The 25919-nt window shown below is 39.0% G+C and overlaps 1 protein-coding gene across 6 annotated transcripts in view; it reads left to right on the top strand.

Annotated features, from left to right (window-relative positions):
* The window catches only part of ATP9B (ATPase phospholipid transporting 9B (putative)), a 322333-nt gene that overhangs the window by 54838 nt on the left and 241576 nt on the right, over nucleotides 1-25919 (top strand). For all 6 annotated transcript variants that reach the window (XM_008952694.5, XM_003827309.6, XM_063597385.1 and 3 more), the window contains exon 6: nucleotides 17073-17131. In XM_008952694.5, the coding sequence (XP_008950942.2) occupies nucleotides 17073-17131 (59 nt within the window). The remainder of the gene's footprint in view (nucleotides 1-17072; nucleotides 17132-25919) is intronic.

Consider the following 25919-nt stretch of genomic DNA (forward strand, 5'->3'; position numbering starts at 1 on the left):
TATACCATGGCATTAACCTATTCTTAAGTACAGAGGCCTTTGAACAACAGAAATAAATATCGTGATCCAAGGTGATAACTGATGCATGCACACTTCTCCTTAACCTTCATTCAGGGCCTTAACTCTTGCTTAACTTACATCCTTCAAGCGCTTGTTTATTTGATTTTTCAGTCCATAGTACAAAAGGAAGCAATGTATTAAGAAGAGAGTGGGGGAAACGATGACAAGTAGGCATAAGATAGTAAAAAAGTGACTGAAAACCTTGGGAATGAGGGAGACACTGAAAAACTGAATGGGTATTCATAGTAACCCCAAAGTCTGTTTAAAAAGTTTGCAGTGGATTTTTATCTTTTGTATATAAGAGGACATTTACAATGAATTATTTAACTTGAAATAGTACCTTCAAAAATGACTTATTTTTAACACCTTATTGGGCTCTATTTCACATAACATAAAATTTATCCATGTAAAGTATACAATTCAGTGTTTTTTGGTGTATTCATAAAGTTGTGCAGCCATCACCAACACTGTCATTTAAGTTTAGCATACTTTTGACGTTCTCAGAAGGAGCCCTGAATACATTAGAAGGCAGTGGTCGTTCTTGCTGTTTCCCTCCCCACCCTACCCCAGCTCCAGGCAGCCGCCGTTCTCCTTTCTGTCTCTGTGGTTTTGCCCACTCTGCACATTTCATATCAATGGAATTATGCAATATGTGGTCCTTGGTCACCAGCTGCTTTCACTGGACATGTTTTCAAGGTTCATCTGGTAGTAGCATTCATCAGTACTTCATTTCCTTTTGCTGCTCAGTAATGTTCCAATGTATGATAGAGCACATTTTGTGTATCCATTCATTAGTGGGTGGACATTTGGGATTGTTTCTACTTTGTGACTGTTGTGAATAATGCAGCTATGGACATTTGTGTACAAGCTTTTGTGTGAATATTGTTTTCATTTATCTTGGATACATACCTAGGAGTGAGATTGCTGGATTATTTGGTAACTCTATGGTTAGCATTTTAAAGAATTGCCAACCTGCTTTCCTAATTGGCCACACCATTTTACATCCCCACCAGCAATGGATGAGGGTTCCAGTTTTCCCACATCCTCACCTGTACATTACTCTCTGCCTGTTTGATTGTAGCCACTGCTTTTTGATTATAGTGGGTGTGAAGTAGTATCTCATTGTGGTTTTGGTTTGTATTTTCCTAATGATTAGTGATGTTGAGCATCTTTTCATTTGCTTATTAGCTGTTTGTATATCTTTTCTGGATAAATGTCTGCTCAGATCCTTTGCCGACTTTTTTTTTTTTTTTTTCTTTTTTTGAGACGGAGTCTTGTTCTGTCGCCCAGGCTGGAGTGTAGTGGCGCAATCTCTGCTCACTGCTACCTCCTCCTCCCGGGTTCGGGCGATTCTCCTGCCTCAACCTCCCGAGAAACTGGGATTACAGGTGCCTGCACTGCGCCCGGGTGATTTTTTGTATTTTTAGTCGATACGGGGTTTCACTATGTTGGCCAGGCTGGTCTTGAACTCCTGACCTCGTGATCCACCCGCCTTGGCTTCCCAAAGTGCTGGGATTACAGGCGTGAGCCACACCCATCCCTTTTGCCAACTTTTTAACTGGGTTGTTTGATTCATTTTGTGTATGGGGTAAGGTGTGGGTCCATATTCTTTTGTATGAATATCAGGTTGTCCTAGTATGACTTGTTGAAAACAATGTTTTTTCTCCATGGAGTTGAAAAATTATTAAAAATCTTTGATGCTTGAATGGTGGTGTGGTGGAGGAAGGATGAAGAAGGTAAGCCTTAGTATTGGAGAAAAAAACCCCAAATGGCCTGGTAAATTGTGTATAACTTTGCATTGTCTTTGTAAGAATATAATATAGATCTATCTTATTTTTAAAATTGTTGTAATGGAGGGGCTAGGCAGAGATGTTTTTCTGGTGTATTAATTGTATTATTCAGAAATAACTAGAGTGGTAATGGCAGTGAAATGGCAGAGTTGGCGGCTCCATATGCCTGCCCTTCCACAGAAACATTGAAAATCAAGCAGAAACTGTTAGAACTAACTACTTCAGAGCTCTAGAAAAGTCAAAGGTTTACAGCACCCAGGAAATTGCTGCATCCAGAGAAAGTCAACCTAGAAACAGTTGGAAAGCTTTTTCCCCACAATTGCCCTGATCTCAGCACCTTCTCCCAACACTGTAACAGGGCACTAATCTTGAAGATGATGGCCCGTGTTCCCAATTTGCAGCTTATTCCAAATAATTGTTTCTGCCTCTAACCAGTCGGACTGCTTGGAGGGTTGACCCTAGGTGCTTGTCTTTTTTCACCTAACTTGAACTCAGGGCAGAAAAGTGGAAATGTAGCGGCATTTCTCTAACATATGCAAGGCTAATGAATAGCCTATAGTAGCAGAGGGCAAAAGATGACAGTCAAGCCAGATAGTAGAGTGTCAAATGCCAGGCAGAAGAAGCTAGGGAGGGAGTTTCTTTGGGAAATTTGAGCATTCAAAAATTCCCCTATGTATGCTGGGGAATTTTGGAAGCGACATGCAAGCCAAGAACTGGAGGAATGCTCAGATCTAAAGTCTTTCCCTCTGGCCAGTCTCTAGGCTCAGTGCAAGAAGGAAGGGAAGGATGCAGCACAGTTGTTAATGGCCTGGCTAAATCTTCAGTGAGGCTGCTGCACAGAGCCAGGCTCCAAAGCCCAGGACAGGTTTTGTTTGGGTTTGTTTCCTCCTCCCCCCTGCCCCTCCTTTTTCTCTCTTCATTTTGAAGGAAATCTTTGTCAGAACACTGGCTGAATATAAGAATGGAAGAGAGACTTTAGAGACCATCCATGATAAAGAATACACACTTCACAAAAATAGTGTAGAAAAATCAGTAGACAAACACAGCTACAGAATGAACAATAAAATCAACCAAGAAGAGGGAGAAATAGCTAATTTCCAGAATTACCAGATTATAATGTATGTCCAGTTTTCTTTTTTTCTTTTTTTTTTTGAGACAGAGTTTTGCTCTGTTGCCCAGGCTGGAGTGCAATGGTGCGATCTCAGCTCACTGCAACCTCCGTCCCCCGGCTTCAAGTGATTCTTCTGCCTCAGCCTCCTGAGTAGCTGGAATTACAGGCATGCGCCACCATGCCCGGCTATTTTTTGTATTTTGTAGAGATGGGGTTTCGCCATGTTGGCCAGGCTGGTCTCGAACTCCTGACCTCAGGTGATCCACTTGCGTTGGCCTCCCAAAGTGCTGGGATTACAGGTGTGAGCGACTGCACCTGGCGTATGTCCAGTTTTCTACAAAAAAACATTACAAAGCATGCAACAAAACAAAATGTGGCCCACTCCCAGAAGAAGGTAATAGTAACTGCCCCTGAGGAAAGCCAGACATCAGACTTAGGAGACAAAAAGTTTAGATCAGCTGTTTTAAATGTGCCAGGGCGCTCAAGGAAACCATGGGGATGTTGCTTAAAAGATATCAGAATGATGTAGAAACAAGTAGAGAATTATCTAAAGGAAGCAAACAAATTCTGGCACTGAAAAGTATAGTAAGTGAAAAGAACACTCACTGGAGGGATTCAGTAGCAGAATTGAGCACACCAAAGAAACAGTGAACTTAAGCCTAGGTCAGTTGTATTTATCCAGTTTGAGGAGCAGAAAGAATGGGAAAAAAAAAAACAAAACCGCTAGTAAGAGACCTGTGGGACAGCATCAAGCGTACCAAATACACATGATGGAGATGCAAGAAGGCGAGGAGAGAGAGAGAGGACAGAGAAAATATGTGAAGGAATAATGGCCAAAAACTTTCTAAATTTGATAAAAGACATTAATCTGTACATTCAGGAAGTACAGCAAAGCCCATGAAGGATAATATGAGAAAAATCCATAATGAGATACATAACCAAGCAGCTGACACCCACAGACCAAGAGGACACCCTGAAAGCAGAGAGAGAGAGAGAAGTAACTGGTCACACACAAGGACCCCTCCGTAGGATTTATCAGAAGCCATGGAGGTCTGAAGGCAGTGGGGTGACATTTTTAAAATGGTGAGAGAGAGAGAAAAAAAACCTGTCAATTAAGAATTCTATATCTGGTAAAACTGTCATTCAGAAATGAAGAAGTTTTCTGGGCCTGGTGGCCCATGCCTGTAATCTCAGCACTTTGGGAGGCCGAGGCAGGTGGATAACCTGAGGTTAGGCATTCAAGATGAGCCTGGCCAATGTGGTGAAACCCTGTCTCTACTGAAAATACAAAAATGAGCTGGGCATGGTGGCATGCACCTGTAATCCCAGTTAGTCAGGAGGCTGAGGCAGGAGAATCGCTTGAACCTGGGAGGCAGAGGTTGCAATGAGCTGAGATCGTGCCACTGCACTCCAGCCTGGGCGAAAGAGCAAGAAAGACTCCGTCTCAAAAAAAAAAGTTGTTAAGACATTCACAGATAAACAAAAGCTAATACGCTTTCGTGCATTTAAGGGCATTATCAAAAATGTAAAAAGAAAGAATGAGAGAAAATTGTATATCTGATAAGGATCCAGTATCCAGGATACATAAAGAACTCTTACAATTTCAACATTAGAAAGATAACCCAATTAGAAAATAGGCAAAGGACCTGGACAGGCAATTCTAATTCTCCGAAGAAAATATACAAATGGCCAACATACATGTGAAATGACAGTCAGTCAACAGCCTTAGACCAGAGGGAAGTGCAAATCTCTATGAGACATCACCATACACCACTAGGTTGGCTGTAATTTTAAAATATAGAATATCGAGTGCTGGAGAGGATCTGGAGAAATTAGAATCTTTGCACATTGCTTGTGGGAACAAAGTGGTTCGGCAGCTGCGGAAAACACACTGTCAGTTTCTCAAATAGTTAAAAAGAATTTAAAGCAGGGACCCAGTGTTTATTTAGTGTTTATTCACTATTCACAATAGCCAAAGGGTGATAATAGCCCGGATGTTCACTAAAAGATGAGTGGATAAACGAATGGATAGCAAATTTCTACGATGGAATTTTATTCAGGCATAGAAATCATGAAGGGTTGCTACATGCTACAACCTGGATGAACCTCAAAACATTACGCTATGTGGAAGAAGCCAGATGAAAAAGGTCCCATATTGTGTGACTTCATCTATAGGAAATATCCACAATTGGTAAATTAGTAGAGATAAACTGCAGACTGGAGGCGGCCATGGACGAGCGGAAGAAGGGAGCACGAAGCATCTGCCTAACAGGCATTGGGTTTCCTTTTTTGGTGATGAAAGTGTTTTGGGACTTGATAGAGTTGGTCGCACTGCATTGTGAATACAGTCAATGCCACTGAATGGTTCACTTTAAAATGGCTTTTTATGTTACGTACGTTTCACCCAAAAATGGCATAAAATGTTGAGGAAGACCTTCTGCTGTTACGTCTTTTGTACTTCTGTGATACTTGAACTTCAGGTACTTTAAAAATAATTTTCAGTATGTTTATTTCAAATGTACATGAAAATTTACCATTTAAGAAAAATTAGCCATCATTGCTGGTCATCTAAGAAGTAGAAGTTTCACATGTCAATAATGATAATGATAGCTACTTTTTTTTACTTCCTTGTGTGTGTCAGATAACATTCAGAGTACGAGTTTTCATATCCAGCATCGTCCAAGCGGGAGTTGATGTGCCCTCCGAGTTCTAGATGAGAAAGCTGCGGTTCGTGAATAGTTTGCCCTGAGCCACAGTAGTTTTAGGTAGAGCTGGTGCTTGAACCTAGATCATTCTGACTCTAATCCAGTGTTCTTTCAGCTGTGGCACACTGCTTCATGGCTGGTGGTTCTGATACAGATGTTTGATGAGTAAAATCCGTAGTATTAAAAAATGCATCAGTTTAGGCTTATTATTGAGCACAGTTTAAAATTTACTTTTTTATTAAGAATATTTGCTGTTGACCTCCTCCTCAGTTTCCAGTATTTCACAGTTACCTCTTTGAATGGCATTGATGGCAGCCTCCTTGTGTGCCTTTCTGTAGTTTGCTGGACCATATTTACAACATTTGGACTGTGTCATTTTGGAGTTCTCAAGCACATTCTTATAGAAGTAAACTGGAAGAATGTTCTCTGTTACTTTTTTCTTTTGAAAAGGAAAGCCACTTATAAATACGCTTTGTTTGGAAGCAGAAAATATTTTAACCAGTATATTATCACAATCACACTGAAATTATTTTGAGTTATCTTGTGTTTTATTTTCTGATAACTTTTTTGGGTGTAGGAATTTTCTATGTATGTTGCTGTTACTTTACTTTCTTCTTGTTTATGACTGCTTGTTTTTGTTTTGTTTTGTTTTTAGTAGAGGCAGGGTTTCACCATGTTGGCCAGGTTGATCTCAAACTCCTGGCCTCAAATAATCCACCCGCCTCAGCCTCTCAGAGTGCTGGGATTACAGGTGTGAGCCACCATGCCCAGCCTTTCTTGAAGTGTACTTAAATCATTTTTGTTTCCGTGGTCTGACACCTGAGCAGCATTTGAAAAGGATCCATCCCAGTATTTCATTCAGGAACATTCAGTATTCATCCTGGTATTAGATTGGTGCAAAAATAGTTGCACCAAGTAATTTTGTCATTGGAAGTAATGGCAAAAACCACAGTTACTTTTGCACCAACCTGTATTTCTGCTATGTAATGATATTTCATGAACACCTTCCATTTATTATCTTGTATTTTTAGTTCTCTGTGGCTGGACCAAGGTAGATATACTCAGATGTGGCCATATAGACTCGGGAGTGGTTATAAACACACACACACACACACACACACACACACACACACACACACACATTCACTCTCAAGTGGGTAGATATGCTCAGGTGTGGCCATATAGATCCAGGAGTGGTTATAAACATACATACACACACACTCAAGTAGATACATAAACTCATTACCACTGTTTCTTCTCAGGTCACCCTTAGAGGATCTGTGTGAATTCATTTCTTCATGATATATCAACTACAAGTCTTTCCATCCTTCCTTTTCACTTGAGATGTGTGTGCTACCTCTAGGTCTCACCAGTGCTTCTAACCAGGGAGATACTTCTTAGTCACTAAAGCCGACTGAGGTCTGCCCCCCGCAGCCTTTGAACAGCCCTTAGCTGGGCCTGGCTGATGGGACTTTACTGGCGGCCCTGCAGCTCCTGGCCTGGCTCCAGCTCTGACTCCAGCTGTCTCTTCTGCCCAAAGTGGGAAATGGACTCCTCACTGCTGATACTGCTCCATCTTTCCTTTGCGGTAGCACTCTCCTTTCAAAGTAAAAAGTATTTTCCAAAAGTGCATCTGATGCCATTTTATGGCTTAGAACCCTTGAGTCGCATGTGACTCTCCAGCTCCCTGTGGCCTGGCTCTGGCCACCTGCTCCAGCTCCTTCTGTGATTTCCGAAGTGTGGTTGCACTGGTTTTTCCTTTAGTTCCTTGGATAGGCCTCTCCTTTTCCCTCTTAGAGACTGGCTTTTAAAGTAATAGCCACTCTGTCTGGTGGTTCTTGTTCTGTCCTGTACTGTTTGGCCACTTCCTACTCAAAACTTCAGGTTTTGATAAAAGATTATCTTAGAGAGTTCTGCCTCGATTTCTTCCAGTGTTATTCCCCACCCCAGCCCACACATACATCCCATGGCACCTGTACCTCCCTGTGGGGAGTGGCATTACTCTGAGGACTACTTTAATTCCTGGACTCTCAGTTTCGTGAGCTTGGGGTCCTGGTTTCCCCCAGAGTAAGTAGAGTCATTGGCATGGCACGTGGTGAGCACTCAGTGAACTGCGGGAGTCAAGAAAGAAAGAAGTTCCAGATCCAGATGAAAGTGCTGAGCCTGGTCTAAGGCCAGGGGGCTGCCCTGTGAGATGGCACCAGTTTGCGTTTCCATTGTGCCAACAAATGTCCTTCCTTGCCCACTCATTCCAGTTAAAAAAGTTTCATTGTTCATTTGTGATCTTTTATAAATTACTTATTTAATACCTTTTGTTTCTTTATCTATTTTTACCTTATTACAATTTTTCTACTAAAAGGAATTTGCCTTTGTCACATGTAGCAAATGTTTTTACCTTGACTTATTTTAAAAAAATCATTTTTCTTGGATGTAATGTATAATTTTTATATAATTTAAATCTCCTGATCTTTTGTGATTTTTACTTTAATCTTGGAAAGTCTACTCATTCCCAATATAAGTGAGCATTGTGTTTTCATACAGTGTTTCTGGATTTTCATTTTTTGTAGTTAAGGTTTACTGCATTTGTAATTTTACACTTAAGATGTATACTATGTGGAGAAGGGATCTTTCTTTTCTTTTTTCCCCCACAAATGCTCAGCAGTTGTTTTGAAACCATGTTTAAAGTTAGCAGAGTTCTTCCCCAGACCTTTGAGAGTTAACCAGGTTTGTCGTCCAAGGACTCAGAACATGAGCTGGCTCCCCTGAACCTGTGCCTCTCAGCCTGAGCACAGTATGGGCCTTATGTGCACCAGAGCTAATCTCAAGATGAATTTTATGTTTTATGTTACTTAACATGAAAAGCCCCAGACTCCAAGTCATCCTTCAGATTCTGCATTTTAATTACCATGGGATACTGTGTATCTTTATTCTTACCGTTGGTCTTGTTTCACTGTGCTTCCAGAATTCATGTTCTGTTTTTCCCTTCATAACCTGAAGCTTTTCTATCTATGGATTCTTCTCTGAATGTGCCTTCTTGCTCTCATTAAACTGTGGCTCTTTTCTGAGGGCCCACATCCTAAACAGACTCTTTGGTAGCTCTAGTTTTGGCTCCTGTAGCCTTAGTGCCACTCCACCTGCAGTTAGGCCCCTCTTTCCGGCTCATTCTCTTTAGTGCCTGGACTTCAGTTCGTTTTCAACCTCCAGTTTATTGACTTTGCATCCTTTCTACCGTTCCTAGCCCCTTCGATCTTCTATTTGAAGAAGTCCAGTTGGTCAGTTTTATTTATGATTGTGCTTTTGTTGTTCTAAGAACTCTTTTCCTAACCCAGGTTTACAAATGTTTCTTTCTGCTCTGTTTCTCCTGTTTTCTTCTAGAAGTTTTTTTAGTTTTAGGAATTATACTTATGAATATCCATTTTGAGTCTATTTTTGTCTACTGTGCAGAGTATGGGTGTTTTTTTGCATATGGCCATTCAGTTGTTGTCAGTACTGTTTTTTGAAAAAGTGATCCTTTCTCTACTGCATTGCCTTTAAACTCTTCATGTAAGTTTATCTCTGGACCCTCTTTCTGCTCCATTGATCTGTTTGTCTGTCTGTAAACATCATGCTCTTTTGGTTACTGTTGCTTTATAATTTTTGAAATCAAGCCTTCCACCTTTGTTCTTCATTTTCAGAGCTGTTTTTGTTAAGGAAATATAAAGGGCCTACATCTAACAACTAATACTAGTGTATTAATACAACTAATTATTAATACAACTAATTAATACAACTAATACTAGTGTATTATTTGGCTTACCAATTTCTGCAAAAAAGCCTTCTGCAGTTTTGAATGGGATTTCATTGAATCTGTAAATCCATTTGGCAGAGAACTGACATTTTAATAATATTTAATCTTTTGACCCATGTGTGAGATACATCTTCCCCTTTAAAATTTTTTTCTCAGCAGTGTTTTGTTGTTTTTTGGGGGTTAGTTGTCTTTTATCTCGGCTTTCAATATTTTGTTACTGGTTTTGAGCGATTTGATTATGATGTGCCTAGGTGTAATTTTATTTTTTTATGCTTAGGATTCATTTAACTTTTTGAGTATGTGGGATATAAGTTGCATTAAATATGGAAAGTGTTTAGCCTTTATTTCTTCAAATATTTTTTCTTCCCTCTCCAGTGTCAAGGTTTCCAGTTATACCTGTATTAGACTGTTTGAGGTAGTGACACATTCATTGATGTTTTTAAATTTTTCTTTTAAATTCTTTTTTCTGTTTTATTTTGCAAGTTCTATTGCTGTGTCTTCAGATTTACGGTTCTTTCCTTCCACAAGGTCTATTCTATTGTGTGTTAGTCTGTTCTCACGCTGCTAATAAAGACATACCCAAGACCGAGTAATTTATAAGGAAAGAGGTTTAATTGACTCACAGTTCAGCATGGCTGGGGAAGGCCTCAGGAAACTTACAACCATGGAGGAAGGAGAAGCAAACACGTCCTTCTTCACATGGTGGCAGCAAGGAGAAGTGCAAAAAGGGGAAAAGCCACTTACAAAACCATTAGAACGCACTCACTATCACGAGGGTAACAGCATGAGGGTAACCGCCCCATGATTCGTTTACCTCCCACCGGGTCCCTCCCACAACATGTGGGGAGTATAGGAACTACAATTCAAGATGAGAGTTGGGTGGAGACACAGCCAAACCATATCATACTTTAATTTCATTTGTTGTATTTTTTATCTCAAGCATTGTTTTTGTGTCTGGAAGTTTGATTTGGGTCTTTTTTGTATCCTTCATGTCTCTCACTTTCTGGTCTGGGAATACAGTTTTCATAGCTGTTTTCATGTCCGTGTCTGCTAATTATAACATTTGTGTCAGTTGTGGGTCAGTTTTGATTGAATGGTTTTTCTCCTCGTATGGGTCATATCTTCTTGCTTCTTTGCATGCCTATTAATTTTTTATTGGATGTCAGACATTGTGAATTTTATCTTTTTGGGTGGTGGATATTTTTATATTCCTGCAAATATTGTTGAGTATTGTTTGGGATGCTGTTCAGCTACTTGGATAGGCCTTGCTTTGTTGCATCATTGGACAGATCTGGGGCATGCTCCATGGGGTTGGTTATTCCCCAGCGTGAGGCCAGACGTGCTCTGTGGGTCATGGGCTTCTCCAGTCTGGCTCGAAGGGCACTTTGTAAACATGGGCATTCTCTGTTCCTTTTGGATATCCCCCGTCACTGCCTTCCTTTCTGGACACTCAGTTTTTCTCAGCATGCAGGCATGTTCACCTTCAGGAACTCTGCCCTGGCCCTTCCTTCAGCCTCTGCATGCTCTTAGATGCCTGTTCGTGGCCTCCGCACTGTTTCCTGACTCCTGGCTCCAATGCCTCCTTTTCTAGGCGTCCTCTCCTAACCCTGCAACAGTCACAGATGCCCACCTTTGCTCTCCACCAGCATCCTGGGCCATGTGCTCTGCCCTCATTTTTCCATAGCACCTGCTACATTCCAGCATGCCATACACCCTTTAAAGGTGTGCCGTTGTCACTAATGTAGCACAGGTGCCTGCAGTAGGAACTGGAATGTAGTAGGTGTTGAGGAAATGGGTTAAGTACTATCTTCAGATTTTGTGGAGGTTTGCTGTACTTCTTTCTTGAAGTATGTTCTCAGTGCTTTAATACATTTTAGGAATTCATCCATTTGAATTCGCTTCTGTGGAGTGTTTTACAGCCTAGAGTAGTAATGCCATCTACATCATAAGATAAATTGTAACTTTTTGTTCAACTAGAATTTTTACCAGTATTTATGTTTATTAGGTAAGAAATTTTAGAATTAGCTAGAAGATAACAGTAATTTTGTTCAACTCAGTTTATTGGAATTATTTTTAGGAACGTTTATATGAAATATGTGGATGTTGTGGCCTGCAAAGAAACTAATATGCTCAAGTGACACAGTTTTACATGAGAAAGCTCCAGCCTGGACCTCAGTGTTTTTGACTTACATTTCACACACCTTTGCAAGCAGAATGGAGAGGAATCCTAGTTTGTTCACTCAGCCACTTCATCACGAAATGTTTATTGTGTACCTGCTTAGGGCTTTGGCACATCCCATTTACTTACTTAAATGATATGCCTCAAACTCTACAGAGATACATGGATGTGAGTAATTTGACAATGAGTCTACCTGCTTTTGCAGTTGAAGATCTTAGAGATCTAAGTTTTGTTTACTTTGATCAGCATATTCATTTAGTTTACTTGTGAGGTGGTAAACTATCATCTCAACTAAATTTGTTTATAGAAAAGTAAGTTATACTTTATTTCACTTTAATGGATGGATATTAAGATGTAATGATTAATTACTAGAAGTATTAGAACCTTCTGTTCATTATTGTTGTTCTTACATTAAAAAAAAAACCAGTATTGGCCGGGTGTGGTGGCTCCTGCCGTATTCATAGACTGATGTGGGTGGATTGCTTGAGCTCAGGAGTTTGAGACCAGTCTGGGAACACGGTGAAATCTCATCTCTACAAAAAATACAAAAATTAGCCGAGTGTGGTGGTGCGTACTTGTAGTCCCATCTACTCCAGAGGCTGAGGTGGGGGGATCACCTGAGCCAGGGAGATCGAGGCCACAGTGAGCCATGATTGTGCCACTATACTCCAGACTGGGTGACAGAAAATAATTTAAAAAGTTACTTAATTATCTATCACTCATACCTTGTGTGTGTGTGTTTGGATATAAATACATTTTTATCCTTAGTTGCTAGTATTTGTGTTTAGTAGGTCTTACTTTGCTATGTGCCTTAATCCGTTATGACATTGACTCATTTTAACTACTTAGGACATTTTACTTAGGTTGTAAGTTCCTTTGATTTTAAAATGGGTTAATTTTTTATAGTAAATCCAGAAACCAGTAATGTGGTCATTTATTATCATTATCAAGTCTGTTCAGTACATAATCGAGTGTGCTAGACTTTGACACAGCTGCAGTGCTGTGGATGTTTTGCAGCAGGATGTTTTATACCACAAACACATGACTCCCTCCTTGTGCTGCGGTGGCACGTCAGCTACTACATCACTGGGACAGTAAGAATTTTTCAGCTCCATTATCATCTTGTTTTCCCCAAAGTAGCTGTATTTTATTTTGTTTTTATTTTTATCTTTTAAATTTTTGTGAGTACATAGTAGGTATATATATTTGTGGGCTACATGAGATATTTTGATGCAGGCATTCAATGGGTAAAATCACATCAGGGTAAATGGGGTATCCATCCCCTCAAGCATGTATCCTTTGTGTTACAAACAGTCCACTTACACTCTTTTAGTTGTTCTAAAATGTACAAGTATTTTTGACTGTAGTCACTTTGTTGCTCTAGCAAATATTGTCTTATTCATTCTTTCTATTTTTCATACCTATTAACCATCCTCGCTTCCCCCCACAACTCCCATTAACCTTCCCAGCCTCTGGTAATCATCCTTCTACTCTCTGTCTCCATGAGTTTAATTTAATATGGGTAAATTTTGGATATGCATTTGGAAAGAAGAAACTACATGTCATAAAAGTATATTTCAGTTACCCTTTAAACCTATCGTAGGATCTGAAATTTAGTGGATACTCAGATATTTAAATATTGATAGCATTTTAAGCACATTATTTACAGGTATATATAAAATACTACTGGTGTTAATGTGGGTTATTAAAAGCTTCACAGAGGTTAGACTTGCTGTGTCATTAAGTCTGGGAAGGGAGGGATTTCAATCCAAGGGAGCAAGTGCTGGGAGCTTCTGCGAGTAAGTGGAGGGACGAGGTTCCCGGTGAGGTAGAGCAGGGGCCGACAGAGATGGAGGAGCCAGCTGGTAAAGCCTGGCAGCTAACTTAGGGTCCATTTTGAGGAACTTATATTTTTTGATATAAATATGATTATCTTCTAAATAATTATCATCGAATGGAATTTTTTGGGGGGGAATTTCTTTAGTTTTTTCAACTCATTCATTTGGAATTAGGGAAATTATAGTATTATATTTTCTTTACACAGGCAGAAATTAATGACTGGTAGTGAGGTTGGTGGGCAGGTTATATGTTTAAGAAGCATTGGTATAAGAACAGGTGGTTATGGCCAGGCACAGTGGCTCATGCCTGTAATCCCAGCACTTTGGGAGGCCAAGGCAGGTGGATCATCTGAGGTCAGGAGTTCAAGACAAGCCTGGCCCACATGGCAAAACCCTGTCTCTACTAAAAATACAAAAAAAAAATTAGCCGGGCATGGTAGCCGGTGCTTGTAATCCAGCTACTTGGGAGGCTGAGGCAGGAGAATCACTTGAACCCAGGAGGCGGAGGTTGCAGTGAGTCGAAATTGCACCACTGCACTCCAGCCTGGGCAACAAGAGTGAAACTCCATCTCAAACAGCAGCAAAAAAAAGAGTAGGTAGTTATTTGGTATACATTTGGATCTTTCTCAGAGGAGCCCATATAATTTGTTGTTTATGGGAACAAGTGAGATGAATGCTTTTCCTCTATGAGGAAAAACCCACTTATGCTATTATGTTTCTGAAAAATAATGGAAGGGAACATTTATTGCTAGAAAGATTTAGTGGAAATATTTAATTGAAATAGTTTAGAGAGTGGAAAGTACTGTTGTTACCTTACTTGGCGATACCGTTTGGCTGTGTCCCCACCCAAATCTCATCTTGAATTGTAGTTCCCATAATCCCCATGTGTCATGGGAGGGACCCAGTGGGAAGAAATTGAATCATGGGAGTGGTTACCCCCATGCTGTTGTGATAGTGGGTGAGTTCTCACGAGATCTGATGGTTTTATAAGGGGCTTTTCTCCCTTTGCCTCGGCACTTCTCATTGCTGCCACCATGTGAAGAAGGACGTGTTTGCTTTCCCTTCACCATTATTGATTGTAAGTTTTCCAAGGCCTCCCCAGTTATGCTGACCTGTGAGGCAATGAAACCTCTTTCCTTTATAAATTACCCAGTTTTGGGTCTGTCTGTATTAGTAGGGTGAGAACAGACTAATATACTTGGTCACTATTAACTAGTTCATTAAAAAACAAAAAGCTGATAATACACGACTTACTGAGTGTGCACTTGATATATATTGAATAGGATAGTTTTAAGAAAAAAATATGTCATTAGATTTAAATACTAGCATTTACATTGAAATGTCTTTGCTTCTGTATTAGAGCTTCCTTCTCTATCAAGTGCAACTCTGAGATTATTAAATTCTGAGTGTCCATTTCCTAAACACTTTGTGTCGTCGATTGCTCTGTAAGGTTATTGAGGCCAGGTGACAGTTGTGTGTTTTATATGTGCCCAGTGACTCTTAAAATTGAGAGATTTTTCTGTTTTTACCAGCCTCTCTCAAATCTGATATTAGTATATTACTAGGATCAGTTGTCAGCTCCGTCAACAAAGTGTTGGCCAGAAATCAAATGCTTAATGTAAGTGTGGGCTGTTAGAATGTGGCAGAAAAGGTAATTCATGCTGGACCTTCACTGGTGGACAGGTGTGTGAAAGCGGGTAACTTTCCTCCCCTGTCTTCTCTGTCCAGTGCCTTAAATGTTCTTTGGCAAAGAGGACAGCAAATAAGTTATTCAAGAAGCTAGGACTTGATAACAATATGATCATTTCTTCAAAATTTAGATATGTGTACTTTGAGCAGATATATAAGGCAGGTGGTCATACTATTAAGTTACTGTACTCTGTTTAGCTTTCTAATACTTTGTTCATTGTGTAATAGCATTTTGAGAACTTTTTATGCTGTATTTGATCATAAACTTTTTTCGTTAAACATGTAATTGAAGGTAATTTCCATAGAAATTAATCGTGATCACTATATAATGCCTGAGAATTAAAGGCTATTAAATATGTTAACTCTCTTACCGTGTTACAGAATAATAAATCTCTCAGAAATGTTAGATCTTAATTACAGAGTCAGAAAGGATATGTTTTCTATTCAAAATGTTTTAAAGTTATTTACTGTATTATGTGTTATGACTATAGTGTTTCTTTTTCTCTCCTTTTAAGATGTGTTGATTACAGAGAAAAAAATGTGAAAAAAATAGAAGGAAAGAAGGGTGAATTGGATAGCTAGGAGAGAGAGTGAAATTAGATGATGAAGTAGGAACTTTAGGTCAGTGGGGCATCTCTACTGCCGGATGCTTTGCTGTGAAAAGCATAGCAGTGGGGGAGGAGGCCTGAAGCTCCTAATGCTCATAGGAATTAAAGTGGACATTTTATTACAATTAATGATTTTAAAGCTCCGTTAAGATTTGTTTCACACGTAATTCTAAAGACCATTGCTATTTTATAATATAAATAAAAATAGCGTCAGCCCTTATTGGCTTGTATAATTGAGGCATGTAGAAAAAAATACAACATAATGCATATAAAAGTTTTGATATATCCAAATCTTTAGGAACAGTGTGATACTACTGAAATACAGCTGCTTTAAGAGGTATTTGGGAAATACGATCTTTTAATAAGTTGGATATGGGTCTAAAAGTTAGTGTAACGAGTGTGATGTTAGTTTTTGATAGCTGTCAACATAAACTGAATGTAAAAGGAAGGAACATTTTCCCTTGTTAGGACAGTAATTACAAAAATGTAAAAATTAACACACAAGGCCATTGCTAGTCTTAAAAGAGAGTGAGACAGGGAGAGAGTGAGGAAGTGAGGGAAAGAGGTTGGGAGAGGCCCAGGAAGAGAAAGAGGGGCAGAGACAGACAGAAAGGGAGGAAGGGAGGGAATGAATTTGCCTGTTTTGTTACCTAAGTGTGTCTCAAATTATGTATGCAACATTCATCTACTCTACATCATATTATACATGATATTTAAGTATATATGAAACTTTGTCAACGACTATTCTACATTAGATGTTTTGTAGATAAGAATTTATTCACATAGAGAAATCACTTTTAGTAATAAAGTTTTAGATATAACTTTTTCACTCTTCTCCTGTGTTGGTAAAGCTGTTGATAGAGGGTGATTTTACATATAATTTGCTTTATTTCTTTTTTGGTCAGTTATGTGCTAATTAATGCCATTTATGATATTAACTTAAGGATTTTTACATCTCTGTGTTAAGTTTTAATGCTGAAATCATTTAGTAATATTTCTGATCATTGTTGACTTGGAACTGAAACAATTACAAAACATGGGAATAATCTTCTGAGTGTAGTCCCCTTTTAAATTACTATGAAGAAATTCTCCCTCTGTTTTTATTGGGAGATAAAAAATTATTTGTGTTTGGCAGTTTACTAAGAGAAGTTAATTATTAGTGACTGTCTGAAAGTACAAGTATAGGGAAATTTCTAAAGTTTTTTTTTCTGTAGCTTATTTCTAAAGTAATTATTTTTTAATTGAAAGTTGAACTTGGGTATGCTGTTGTTTCCTTGAGTTGACTGTACTTCTTCTTTTTTTAAGGTAAAGTGCAAGTTAAGAGTTCAGACATACAAGTTGGAGACCTCATCATAGTGGAAAAGGTTGATGATTTTTTAATATATTTTAGACCTATGTATGCTAGTTATTAATGTTTAGCCTGATTATAAGTAACTTCTGAATTTGAAAGAAATTGAGACATGTATTTTGAATCATAATATCCTTGTGTAAGATTTGTTGTATGTGAAGAAAAATCTAGATTTTTGTATATTGTTTTGCTAAAGTATATTTCAGTGTGTGCAGGCAAAGTCATATTTTTTCTGAAATAAGATGGTTAACTGCTTAATGTTGCATTATCAAGATTATTTTATATCATCACAGAATTGTATTCAAACCTGTTCATAATACTGTGCTTCAGTTTTCAGAACTTCCTCCTACAGGGATAATCATCCCTCAATATCCATGAGAGGGTAGTTCCAGGACCCCACCAAGGATACCAAAATCCACAGATGCTGAAATTTCTTATATAAAATTGAATAGTCTATGCATCAATAAATCCTCTGTATGCTTTAAATTAGTGGTCCCCAACCTTTTCAGCACCAGGAACCAGTTTTATGGAAGATAATTTTTCCATGGACCAAGGTTCAGTGGGCTTGGTTTTGGGATGAAACTGTTCCACCTCAGATCATCAGGCATTAGATTCTCATGAGGAGTGTGCAACCTAGGTCCCTTGCGTGTGCAGTTCACAATAGGGCTCTTGCTCCTGTGAGAATCTAATGCTGCTGCTGATCTGACAGGAGGCGGAGCTCAGGAGGTCATGCTCGCTTGCCCTCCCCTCCCCTCCTGCTGTGCAGCGTCATTCTTGAAAGGCCCGGGGTTAGGGACCTCTGCTTTAAATCATCTCTAGTTGATTTATAGTACTTAATACAATGCAAATGCTATCTAAATAGTTATACTGTATTTTTTTTATTTTTGTTTTATTCTTATTTTTTATTTTTATTTTTTTCTGAATATTTTCTCTCAATGCTTGGTTGAATCCCCATCTATGGAACCCGTGGATACAGAGGGCCAGCTGTAGTTATATTACACATAATTATTGGATATAATTCGTACAGTTAAAAAATTTAAGAGGGAAAAGTGAATAGAAGTAAAAGCATTACAAAAGAAGAAGTTTAGATCAGTGTACGAAGAAGCTATAAGAAAAACATCAAAGGTCCAACGTGGAGATTGTCAGGGCTGCTGGCGGTGTGGAGAGTGACTGAAGGTGCAAGCTGCATGTCGGGGGAGCTGGCGGTGTGCAGAGTGACTGAAGGTGCGGCTGCATGTCGGGGGAGCTGGCGGTGTGCAGAGTGACTGAAGGTGCGGCTGCATGTCGGGGGAGCTGGCGGTGTGCAGAGTGACTGAAGGTGCAAGCTGCATGTCGGGGGAGCTGGCGTTGTGCAGAGTGACTGAAGGTGCAAGCTGCATGTCGGGGGAGCCAGCGGTGTGGAGAGTGACTGAAGGTGCAAGCTGCATGTTGGGGGAGCCGGCGGTGTGCAGAGTGACTGAAGGTGCAGGCTGCATGTCGGGAGAGCTGGCGGTGTGCAGTGACTGAAGGTGCAGGCTGCATGTCGGGGGAGCTGGCGGTGTGCAGAGTGACTGAAGGTGCAGGCTGCATGTCGGAGCTGGCGGTGTGGAGAGTGACTGAAGGTGCAGGCTGCATGTCGGGGGAGCTGGCGGTGTGCACAGTGACTGAAGGTGCAAGCTGCATGTCGGGGGAGCTGGCGGTGTGCAGAGTGACTGAAGGTCTGTGCTGCATGTCGGGGGAGCTGGCGGTGTGCAGAGTGACTGAAGGTCCATGCTGCATATCGGGGGAGTGCATTCGGAGTGTTCTCATCTGTCTCATCCCTGACCACGTGAGTACGCAGGACACCTGTGTCTGTGTTAAGGGAGTTCGTTCCTAAGTGCTCTCATCTGCCTACTTCCATGACTGTGTGAGTAAAAAGGGCTCAGGTCACACACAAGAAGGAAGAAATTGGAAACCCAGGAACACATATCAGAGGAAACCAACTGAAAACAAATAATAAAATGCAGACGTACGTTCTAATGGTCTAAATACGAGACAGAATGGATAAAAAACAAACAAAAAAACCAAGATGCATTTCTATGTTGTGTGCACGAAAGTCTCTTCAAATACAGTGACATAGATAGGATGAAAGTAAAAGGATAGAAAAATATATACAATGTAAAATTAAAAGTAGTAGGAGCTATGTTAATGTCCAAGAAAGTATACTTCAGAGTGAAGAAAATTACCACAGACAAAAAGAGATGTTATACAACAATAATAGGATTAATCCATCAGGAGGATACAATGATCATAAATTGTTACTCACCAAACAAAAGTTCCATAAAATTCGTGAATCAACAAGTGTCAGAGCTGAAAAAAGTAGACAAGTCCAGTTACAAGTGGTTACTTCAGCACCACCCTTCAGGCGTTGGATAAAAGTAGGGGATAGACGCTCCGCAGTGATGTGGAAGATTTGCATAGGACCAACCAGCAGGAGTTGCCTAGCATGCATAGACCACCGTACCTGTCAGTAGGAGAGAACACATTTATTTCAAGTGTCTATAGAACATTCACCAAGATAAGCCATTTTCTGTACCATAAACCTCAACAAATTGAAAAGAATTGAAATCACACAGAGTGTGTTCTCTCACTGTAATAGAGTTGTTAAAAATCAGTAACAAAGGCAGCAGGAAAACTCTAAAACATGTGGAAAGTGAACATCACCCTTTGAATTAATTTATAGGATAGGTAGTCTCAAGGAAACAATACATACAGCTGAATAAAAGTGAAAATTCTGCATTCTGGAATAAGTGGGATGCGTGTAAGGGCACTGCTGGGAGGAATTCTGTAGCATGAAACTCCTATGGGGAAACAAGCAGAGGTCTTGGGTCAGTAATCTAAACCCCTACTGCAAGAAATTAGGAGAAGACAGCAAAGTTAAACCAAGGCAAGCAGAAGGAAGGGAATAATAAAGATAAAAGTAGAAATCAGTAAAATGGAAAATAGGAAGACAAGATAGAAAATCAATCAATACAAAAGCTGGTTCTTCTAAATAAGTTAATAAAATTGATAGACCTTTAGCAAGCAAGACTTATCAAAATAAAAAGTGATGTCACAAATCACCAGTATTAGTAATGAAATAGGGGCTTTCACTATAGATCCTGCAGCCATTAAAAAGACAGTTATGAAATACTACAAACACCTTGATGCTCATAAATAGAAGAAATGGACAAATTCTTCTGAAACCATAAAGTATAAGAACTCAGTCAAAATGAAATAGACAATATCAATAGTCCTGTAGCCAATAAAGAAGCTGAATTAGTAATTTAAAGCTCTAGGAAGGAAATATCTAGATCCAGGAGAATTCCTTAAAACCATTACAGAAGACTTAGCATCAACTTTGCACAGTTATTTTCAGAAAATAATTGAGAATGGTACACTACCCAACTCATTTTATGAGGTCAAGAATATCTTTATCTCAGTACCAGAAAAAAGTACAATAAAAGAAAACTGCAGCCCAGTTGGTATCAGCAGTATATAAAGAAGAGTAATACATCACAACCCAGTACAGGTTATTCCAGGTGTGTAAATGTGGTTCAGCATTCTAAAATCAAGCAGTGTAATCTACGCTATCAACAGAATAAAGAAAAATCACACAATCATTTGTTGCAGGAAGACCATTTGACTTAACCCAACACTCATTCATGATAAAAACTCTGAGCAGGTTGGATTAGAGGGACAGTAACAATATCTTGTTTAAAAAGAATCTATAAAATACTTAATGGTGTAAGACTGAATGCCTCCTCTCTGAGACTGGCGACAAGGATGTTTGCTGTTACTATTATTCAATGGCACTTCTAGTCTGTAAGGCAAGAAAATAAAAGATGGATTAGAAAAGAAATAAAAATGTCTCAATTTGCAGATGACATAACTACGTATACATGCACATAAATACATATACATATATGTTGAAAACCCTAACGGATCTATAGAAAATCTCCTGGAACTAGTGAGTTCAACATGGTGTCAAGTTATAAGATTGATGCACAAATATGAACTTCATTTTTATATAATAATGAAAATGTGGGCACAGAAATTAAAAATGCAGTACTCTTTTTTTTTTTTTTTTTTTTTTTATTTATTTTTTTAGAGACAGAGTCTCGCTCTGTCCCCCAGGCTGGAGTGCAGTGGCACAATCTCGGCTCACTGCAAGCTCCGCCTCCCGGGTTCACGCCATTCTCCTGCCTCAGCCTCCCGAGTAGCTGGGACTACAGGCGCCCGCTACCACGCCCGGCTAATTTTTTGTATTTTTAGTAGAGACGGGGTTTCACCGTGTTAGCCAGGATGGTCTCGATCTCCTGACCTTGTGATCCGCCCGCCTCGGCCTCCCAAAGTGCTGGGATTACAGGCGTGAGCCACCGCGCCTGGCCAAAAATGCAGTACTCTTACAGTCATTGCTATGAAAAGGAAATCTATGCTGAAACTTACAATGTGTTGATAAAAGTAATCTAAGAAAACATAAGTAAATAGACCCATCTCTTTTCGATTGGAGCATTCTACATTCCAGTTTTCCCAAAATGGTTTTGTACACTTAATACCATTCCTATCAAAGTCTCAGCAGGGTTTTTTTCTTCTTATTTTTAAAGACATAGATCATCTTACTCTAAAACTAATTCGGAAAGGCACAGGTTGTAGAACAGCTAAACCAACTTTGACAAGGAAAATAAAGTGGGAGGAATCACCCTTGATGTGAAGGCATATTGCGTAGTTACATTAGTCAACATAGTGTGGAAGAAGGATAGAAACAAAGGTTAACAAAACATTATAGAGAAACCAGAATTAGACAAAGGTGTGAAAACAATTAAGTGGAGAAAAGGTAGCCTTCTCAAATGGCGCTGGGCATCCTGAGGTTTAAAAAAAAAAATCATGGACTTAATGTAAAATGTGAAACTGCAAAACTTTTAGAAAAAAAAAAAATTTAGAATCTAGGAATAGGAAAATATTTCTTAGACTTGATACCAAAAGGACAATGTGTAAAAGGAAAAATGATAAATTGCATATCATTAAAATTAAAAATGTGTGCCTTGTGAAAACCATGTGAATACAATGAAAAGCTACAGATGGAGAAAATATTTGTAAACCATATATTCAACAAAGATTTCTGTCTAGAATATATAAAAACTCCTAAAACTTAACAGTAAAAAAAAAAAAAATTTGAAATTAGAAAATGAGCAAAAGATTTCAAGAGACATTTTGACAAAGATTTACAGATAGAAAATAAACACATGGGCCAGGCACAGTGGCTCACACCTGTAATCTCAGCACTTTGGGAGGTCGAAGGGGACGGATCACAAGGTCAAGAGATCGAGACCATCTTCGCCAACATGGTGAATCCCTATCTCTACTGAAAATATAAAAATTAGTTGGGTGTGGTAGTGTGCACCTATAGTCCTAGCTACTTGGGAGGCTGAGGCAGGAGAATCGCTAGAACCTGGGAGGCAGAGGTTGCAGTGAGCCAAGATTGCGCCACTGCACTCCAGCCTGGTGACAGAGCAAGACTGTATCTCAAAAAATAAAAAAATAAAAATAAACACATGAGCAGGAATTCAACATCATTAGTCATCAGGAAATGCAAATTAAAACACAATGAAATATCAGTATGCATCTATCAGAACAGCTAAAATGAAAAAATGGTGACAATACTAAATATTGGAAACAACGTGAAGAAGCGGATCACTTGTATATTGCTTGTGGAAATACAAATAATACAGGTATCCTGGAAAATCTCTGTATAGTTTGTTTTAAAAAAAAACTGTAACTATCATACTACCCAACAGTTGCACTCCTGGACGTTTATCACAGAGAAATGTTAAATTATGTTGATTCAAAAAAACCTGTGCAGGAATGTCTGTATCTACATTATTCACAGTAGCTCAATTCCAGAAAGTCCATATATCCCAGGTGGGTGACTGGTCAGAGAAGCAGCTGTGCGTTCACACCGTGGCATGCGGTGTTAGGAGAACACAGGGCTCCTTGCTCTTGTGGTGCCCCTAGTTTTGAGGGGAAGCAAAAAGAAACAAAAAGTGTCCATAATTATTTGAAATTATCTAGTTTGTTTATGAGTACTCCATAGAAAATAAGACAGAATAAGGACATAAAGAGTCTGAATATGACATTTTTAAAAATACTTTTAAAGGCCGGGCATGATGACTCATACCTGTAATCCCAGCACTTTGGGAGGCCAAGGCGAGAGGATCACATAAAACTAGGAATTTGAGACGAGCCTGGACAACATAGACCAAAATTTAAAGAATTAGCCAGGCACAGTGGCATACATCTGCTGTCCTAGCTACTTTGGAGGCTTAGGGAGGAGGATTGCTTGGGCCCGGGAATTCAAGGCTGCAGTGAGCCATGATCATTGTTGAAACGTATTAAAGAGACCAAAGTAAATGTAAGACAGCTCATGCCCATGGTTAGAAGTATGTTATTCAAAAGGCAGTGTTCCCTAAATTGATCTGTAGATTCAGTGTTACGCCTCTCAAAATCCCAGTTGATGTCTTTGCAGAAATTGACAGGCTGATTCTGAAATTCATAGGGACATTGAAGGGACCCAGAATGGCCAAAACAATTTTGAAAAAGATGGACAAACTTTGAATACTCGCATTTCACTATTTCAAAACTTAATGCAGATTTACAGTAATCAGCATTTACAGGAACTAGCATTACATTGAGAATCCAGAAATAAACTCAGAAATTTATGGTTAATTGATTTTTGGCAAGAGTGCCTAGAAAATTTACCGAGGTGGGAGTGTGTTTGGGCAGGTGCTTTTTTGGCCCCATGTTCTTTATGAGATACATCCATGTTGTTGTGTGGTTGTTACCCACCCATTTGGGTGTTATATAGTGTGGTTTTTATCTGTTTTCCTGTCGATGGGTTTTTAGGTTACATCTATGTTTTGCCCATCATGAAGGATACTTTCGTGTCATATTTGACTATATTTCTTGGTGCATACATCCACACATTGCTGTTGCAGGTGTGCCTAGGAGTGGAGCTGCTGTGTTTTGGGTTATGCAGTTCCGCTATGGTAGACCCTGCATGTGGTTTTGCAAAGTGGTGTACCAAATTCTACTCCAATCAGCAGTGCCTTGGCATGTTTGCCAGCATGTGCATTTTCAGCCTTTTAAAATTAGCATTTCTGATATGTATGTAGAAGTGTTTTTTTTTTTTTTTATGAAGTTCTGGGATACATGTGCAGAACGTGCAAGTTTGTTACATAGGTATACACGTGCCATGGTGGTTTGCTGCACCCATCAACCCGTCATCTACATTAGGTATTTCTTCTGTTGCTATCCCTCCCCTAAACCCAGAGTGAGCAGGCAACCTACAGAATGGGAGAAAAGTTTTGCAATCTGTCCATCTGACAGAGGGCCAATATCCAGAATCTACAAAGAACTTAAACAAATTTACAAGAAATAGAACAACCCCATCAAAAAGTGGGCAAAGGATATGAACAGACGCTTCTCAAAAGAAGACATTTATGCAGCCAACAAACATGAGAAAAAGCTCATCATCATTGGTCATTAGAGAAAAGCAAATTAAAACCACAATGAGATACCATCTCACGCCAGTTAGAATGGCAATCATTAAAAAGTCAGGAAACAACAGATGCTGGAGAGGATGTGGAGAAATAGGAACGCTTTTACACTGTTGGTGAGAGTGTAAATTAGTAGAAGTGGTTTTAATGCATATTTCTATGAAGTCTAATAAGATTCAATACTTTTTCATATGATTTTGTGTGTGTCTGTTTTTTATATGACAAGCCTGCTAAAATCTCTTGGCATTTCTCTTCTGAGTTATTCTTTCTTTTCTTATCAGTTTGTGGGCTTTTATGTACTCTGGTTTGGAGTCTTTTGTTAGTTATATATGCGTTGCAGATATCTTCTTCTTTCCTGGCAGGCTGTGTTGAACAGAAATTCTTAAGTTTAATGAAATCTGCTATTAATCTTTTCATTTAAGGTTAGTTTTTTAAGACAATTTTTGTTGATGGTCTTTATTAAGCATCCTTACCTCTCAAAAAGTCATGAAAATATTCTTGTCATGTTTGATGAATGACGACAATTCAGTGGGGAAAAAACTTTTTTTTTCTCTTTTAGGCATTTTATTGTTTTGGCTTTCACATTTAGAGCTGTAATTCTAGATAGATTTTTGTGTTTACATTGAAGTCGAGGTCAGGTGTCGTCTCCCATCATCCCCTGACGGTACTGGGTTTTCTCAGTGCTATTGATTGAAAACACAATTATTTCCTCACTGATTGGCAGTTTCATCTTTCTCATAGTGTCCCTATATATGTGGACCTATTTTTGGACATCTAGTTTTGTATTGGTATAATCGTCTATCTTGGTGTAATCTCATCTTTTCTTAACTACTCTAGTTTAATCTAGTTTTATTAGGTTGTACAGTTAATCCTCACATTTAATTTCTCTCAACGATATTTTATAGTTTTTTGTGTAGAGGTCTTGCACATCTTTTATTGGTTTCATGCTAATATTAGTTTTTTTCCCCTAGTGTTAGAAAGAAATAGCTCTATCCAATAACATAGCTTTCTTCAGCTTTAACATGTTACCTGTTGACTGACAATCCATTTACCATTTATTATCCATTTATTTACCATGGGTAGATAAGTCTTTACTTAGGTCTCAAAAATCATACATAATTCATGACATTATGTGACGTATTCTTAGTACAATTATGTATTTTTTCTTTAGACTGATATAGCTTTCCCAGTTGATAGAACTATTAGTGATAATAATTAAATATATGAATAGTGACTTGTTAGAGTTTTTAT

The sequence above is a fragment of the Pan paniscus genome, chromosome 17 (assembly GCF_029289425.2).
Source record: "Pan paniscus chromosome 17, NHGRI_mPanPan1-v2.0_pri, whole genome shotgun sequence".
Taxonomy (NCBI): domain Eukaryota; kingdom Metazoa; phylum Chordata; class Mammalia; order Primates; family Hominidae; genus Pan; species Pan paniscus.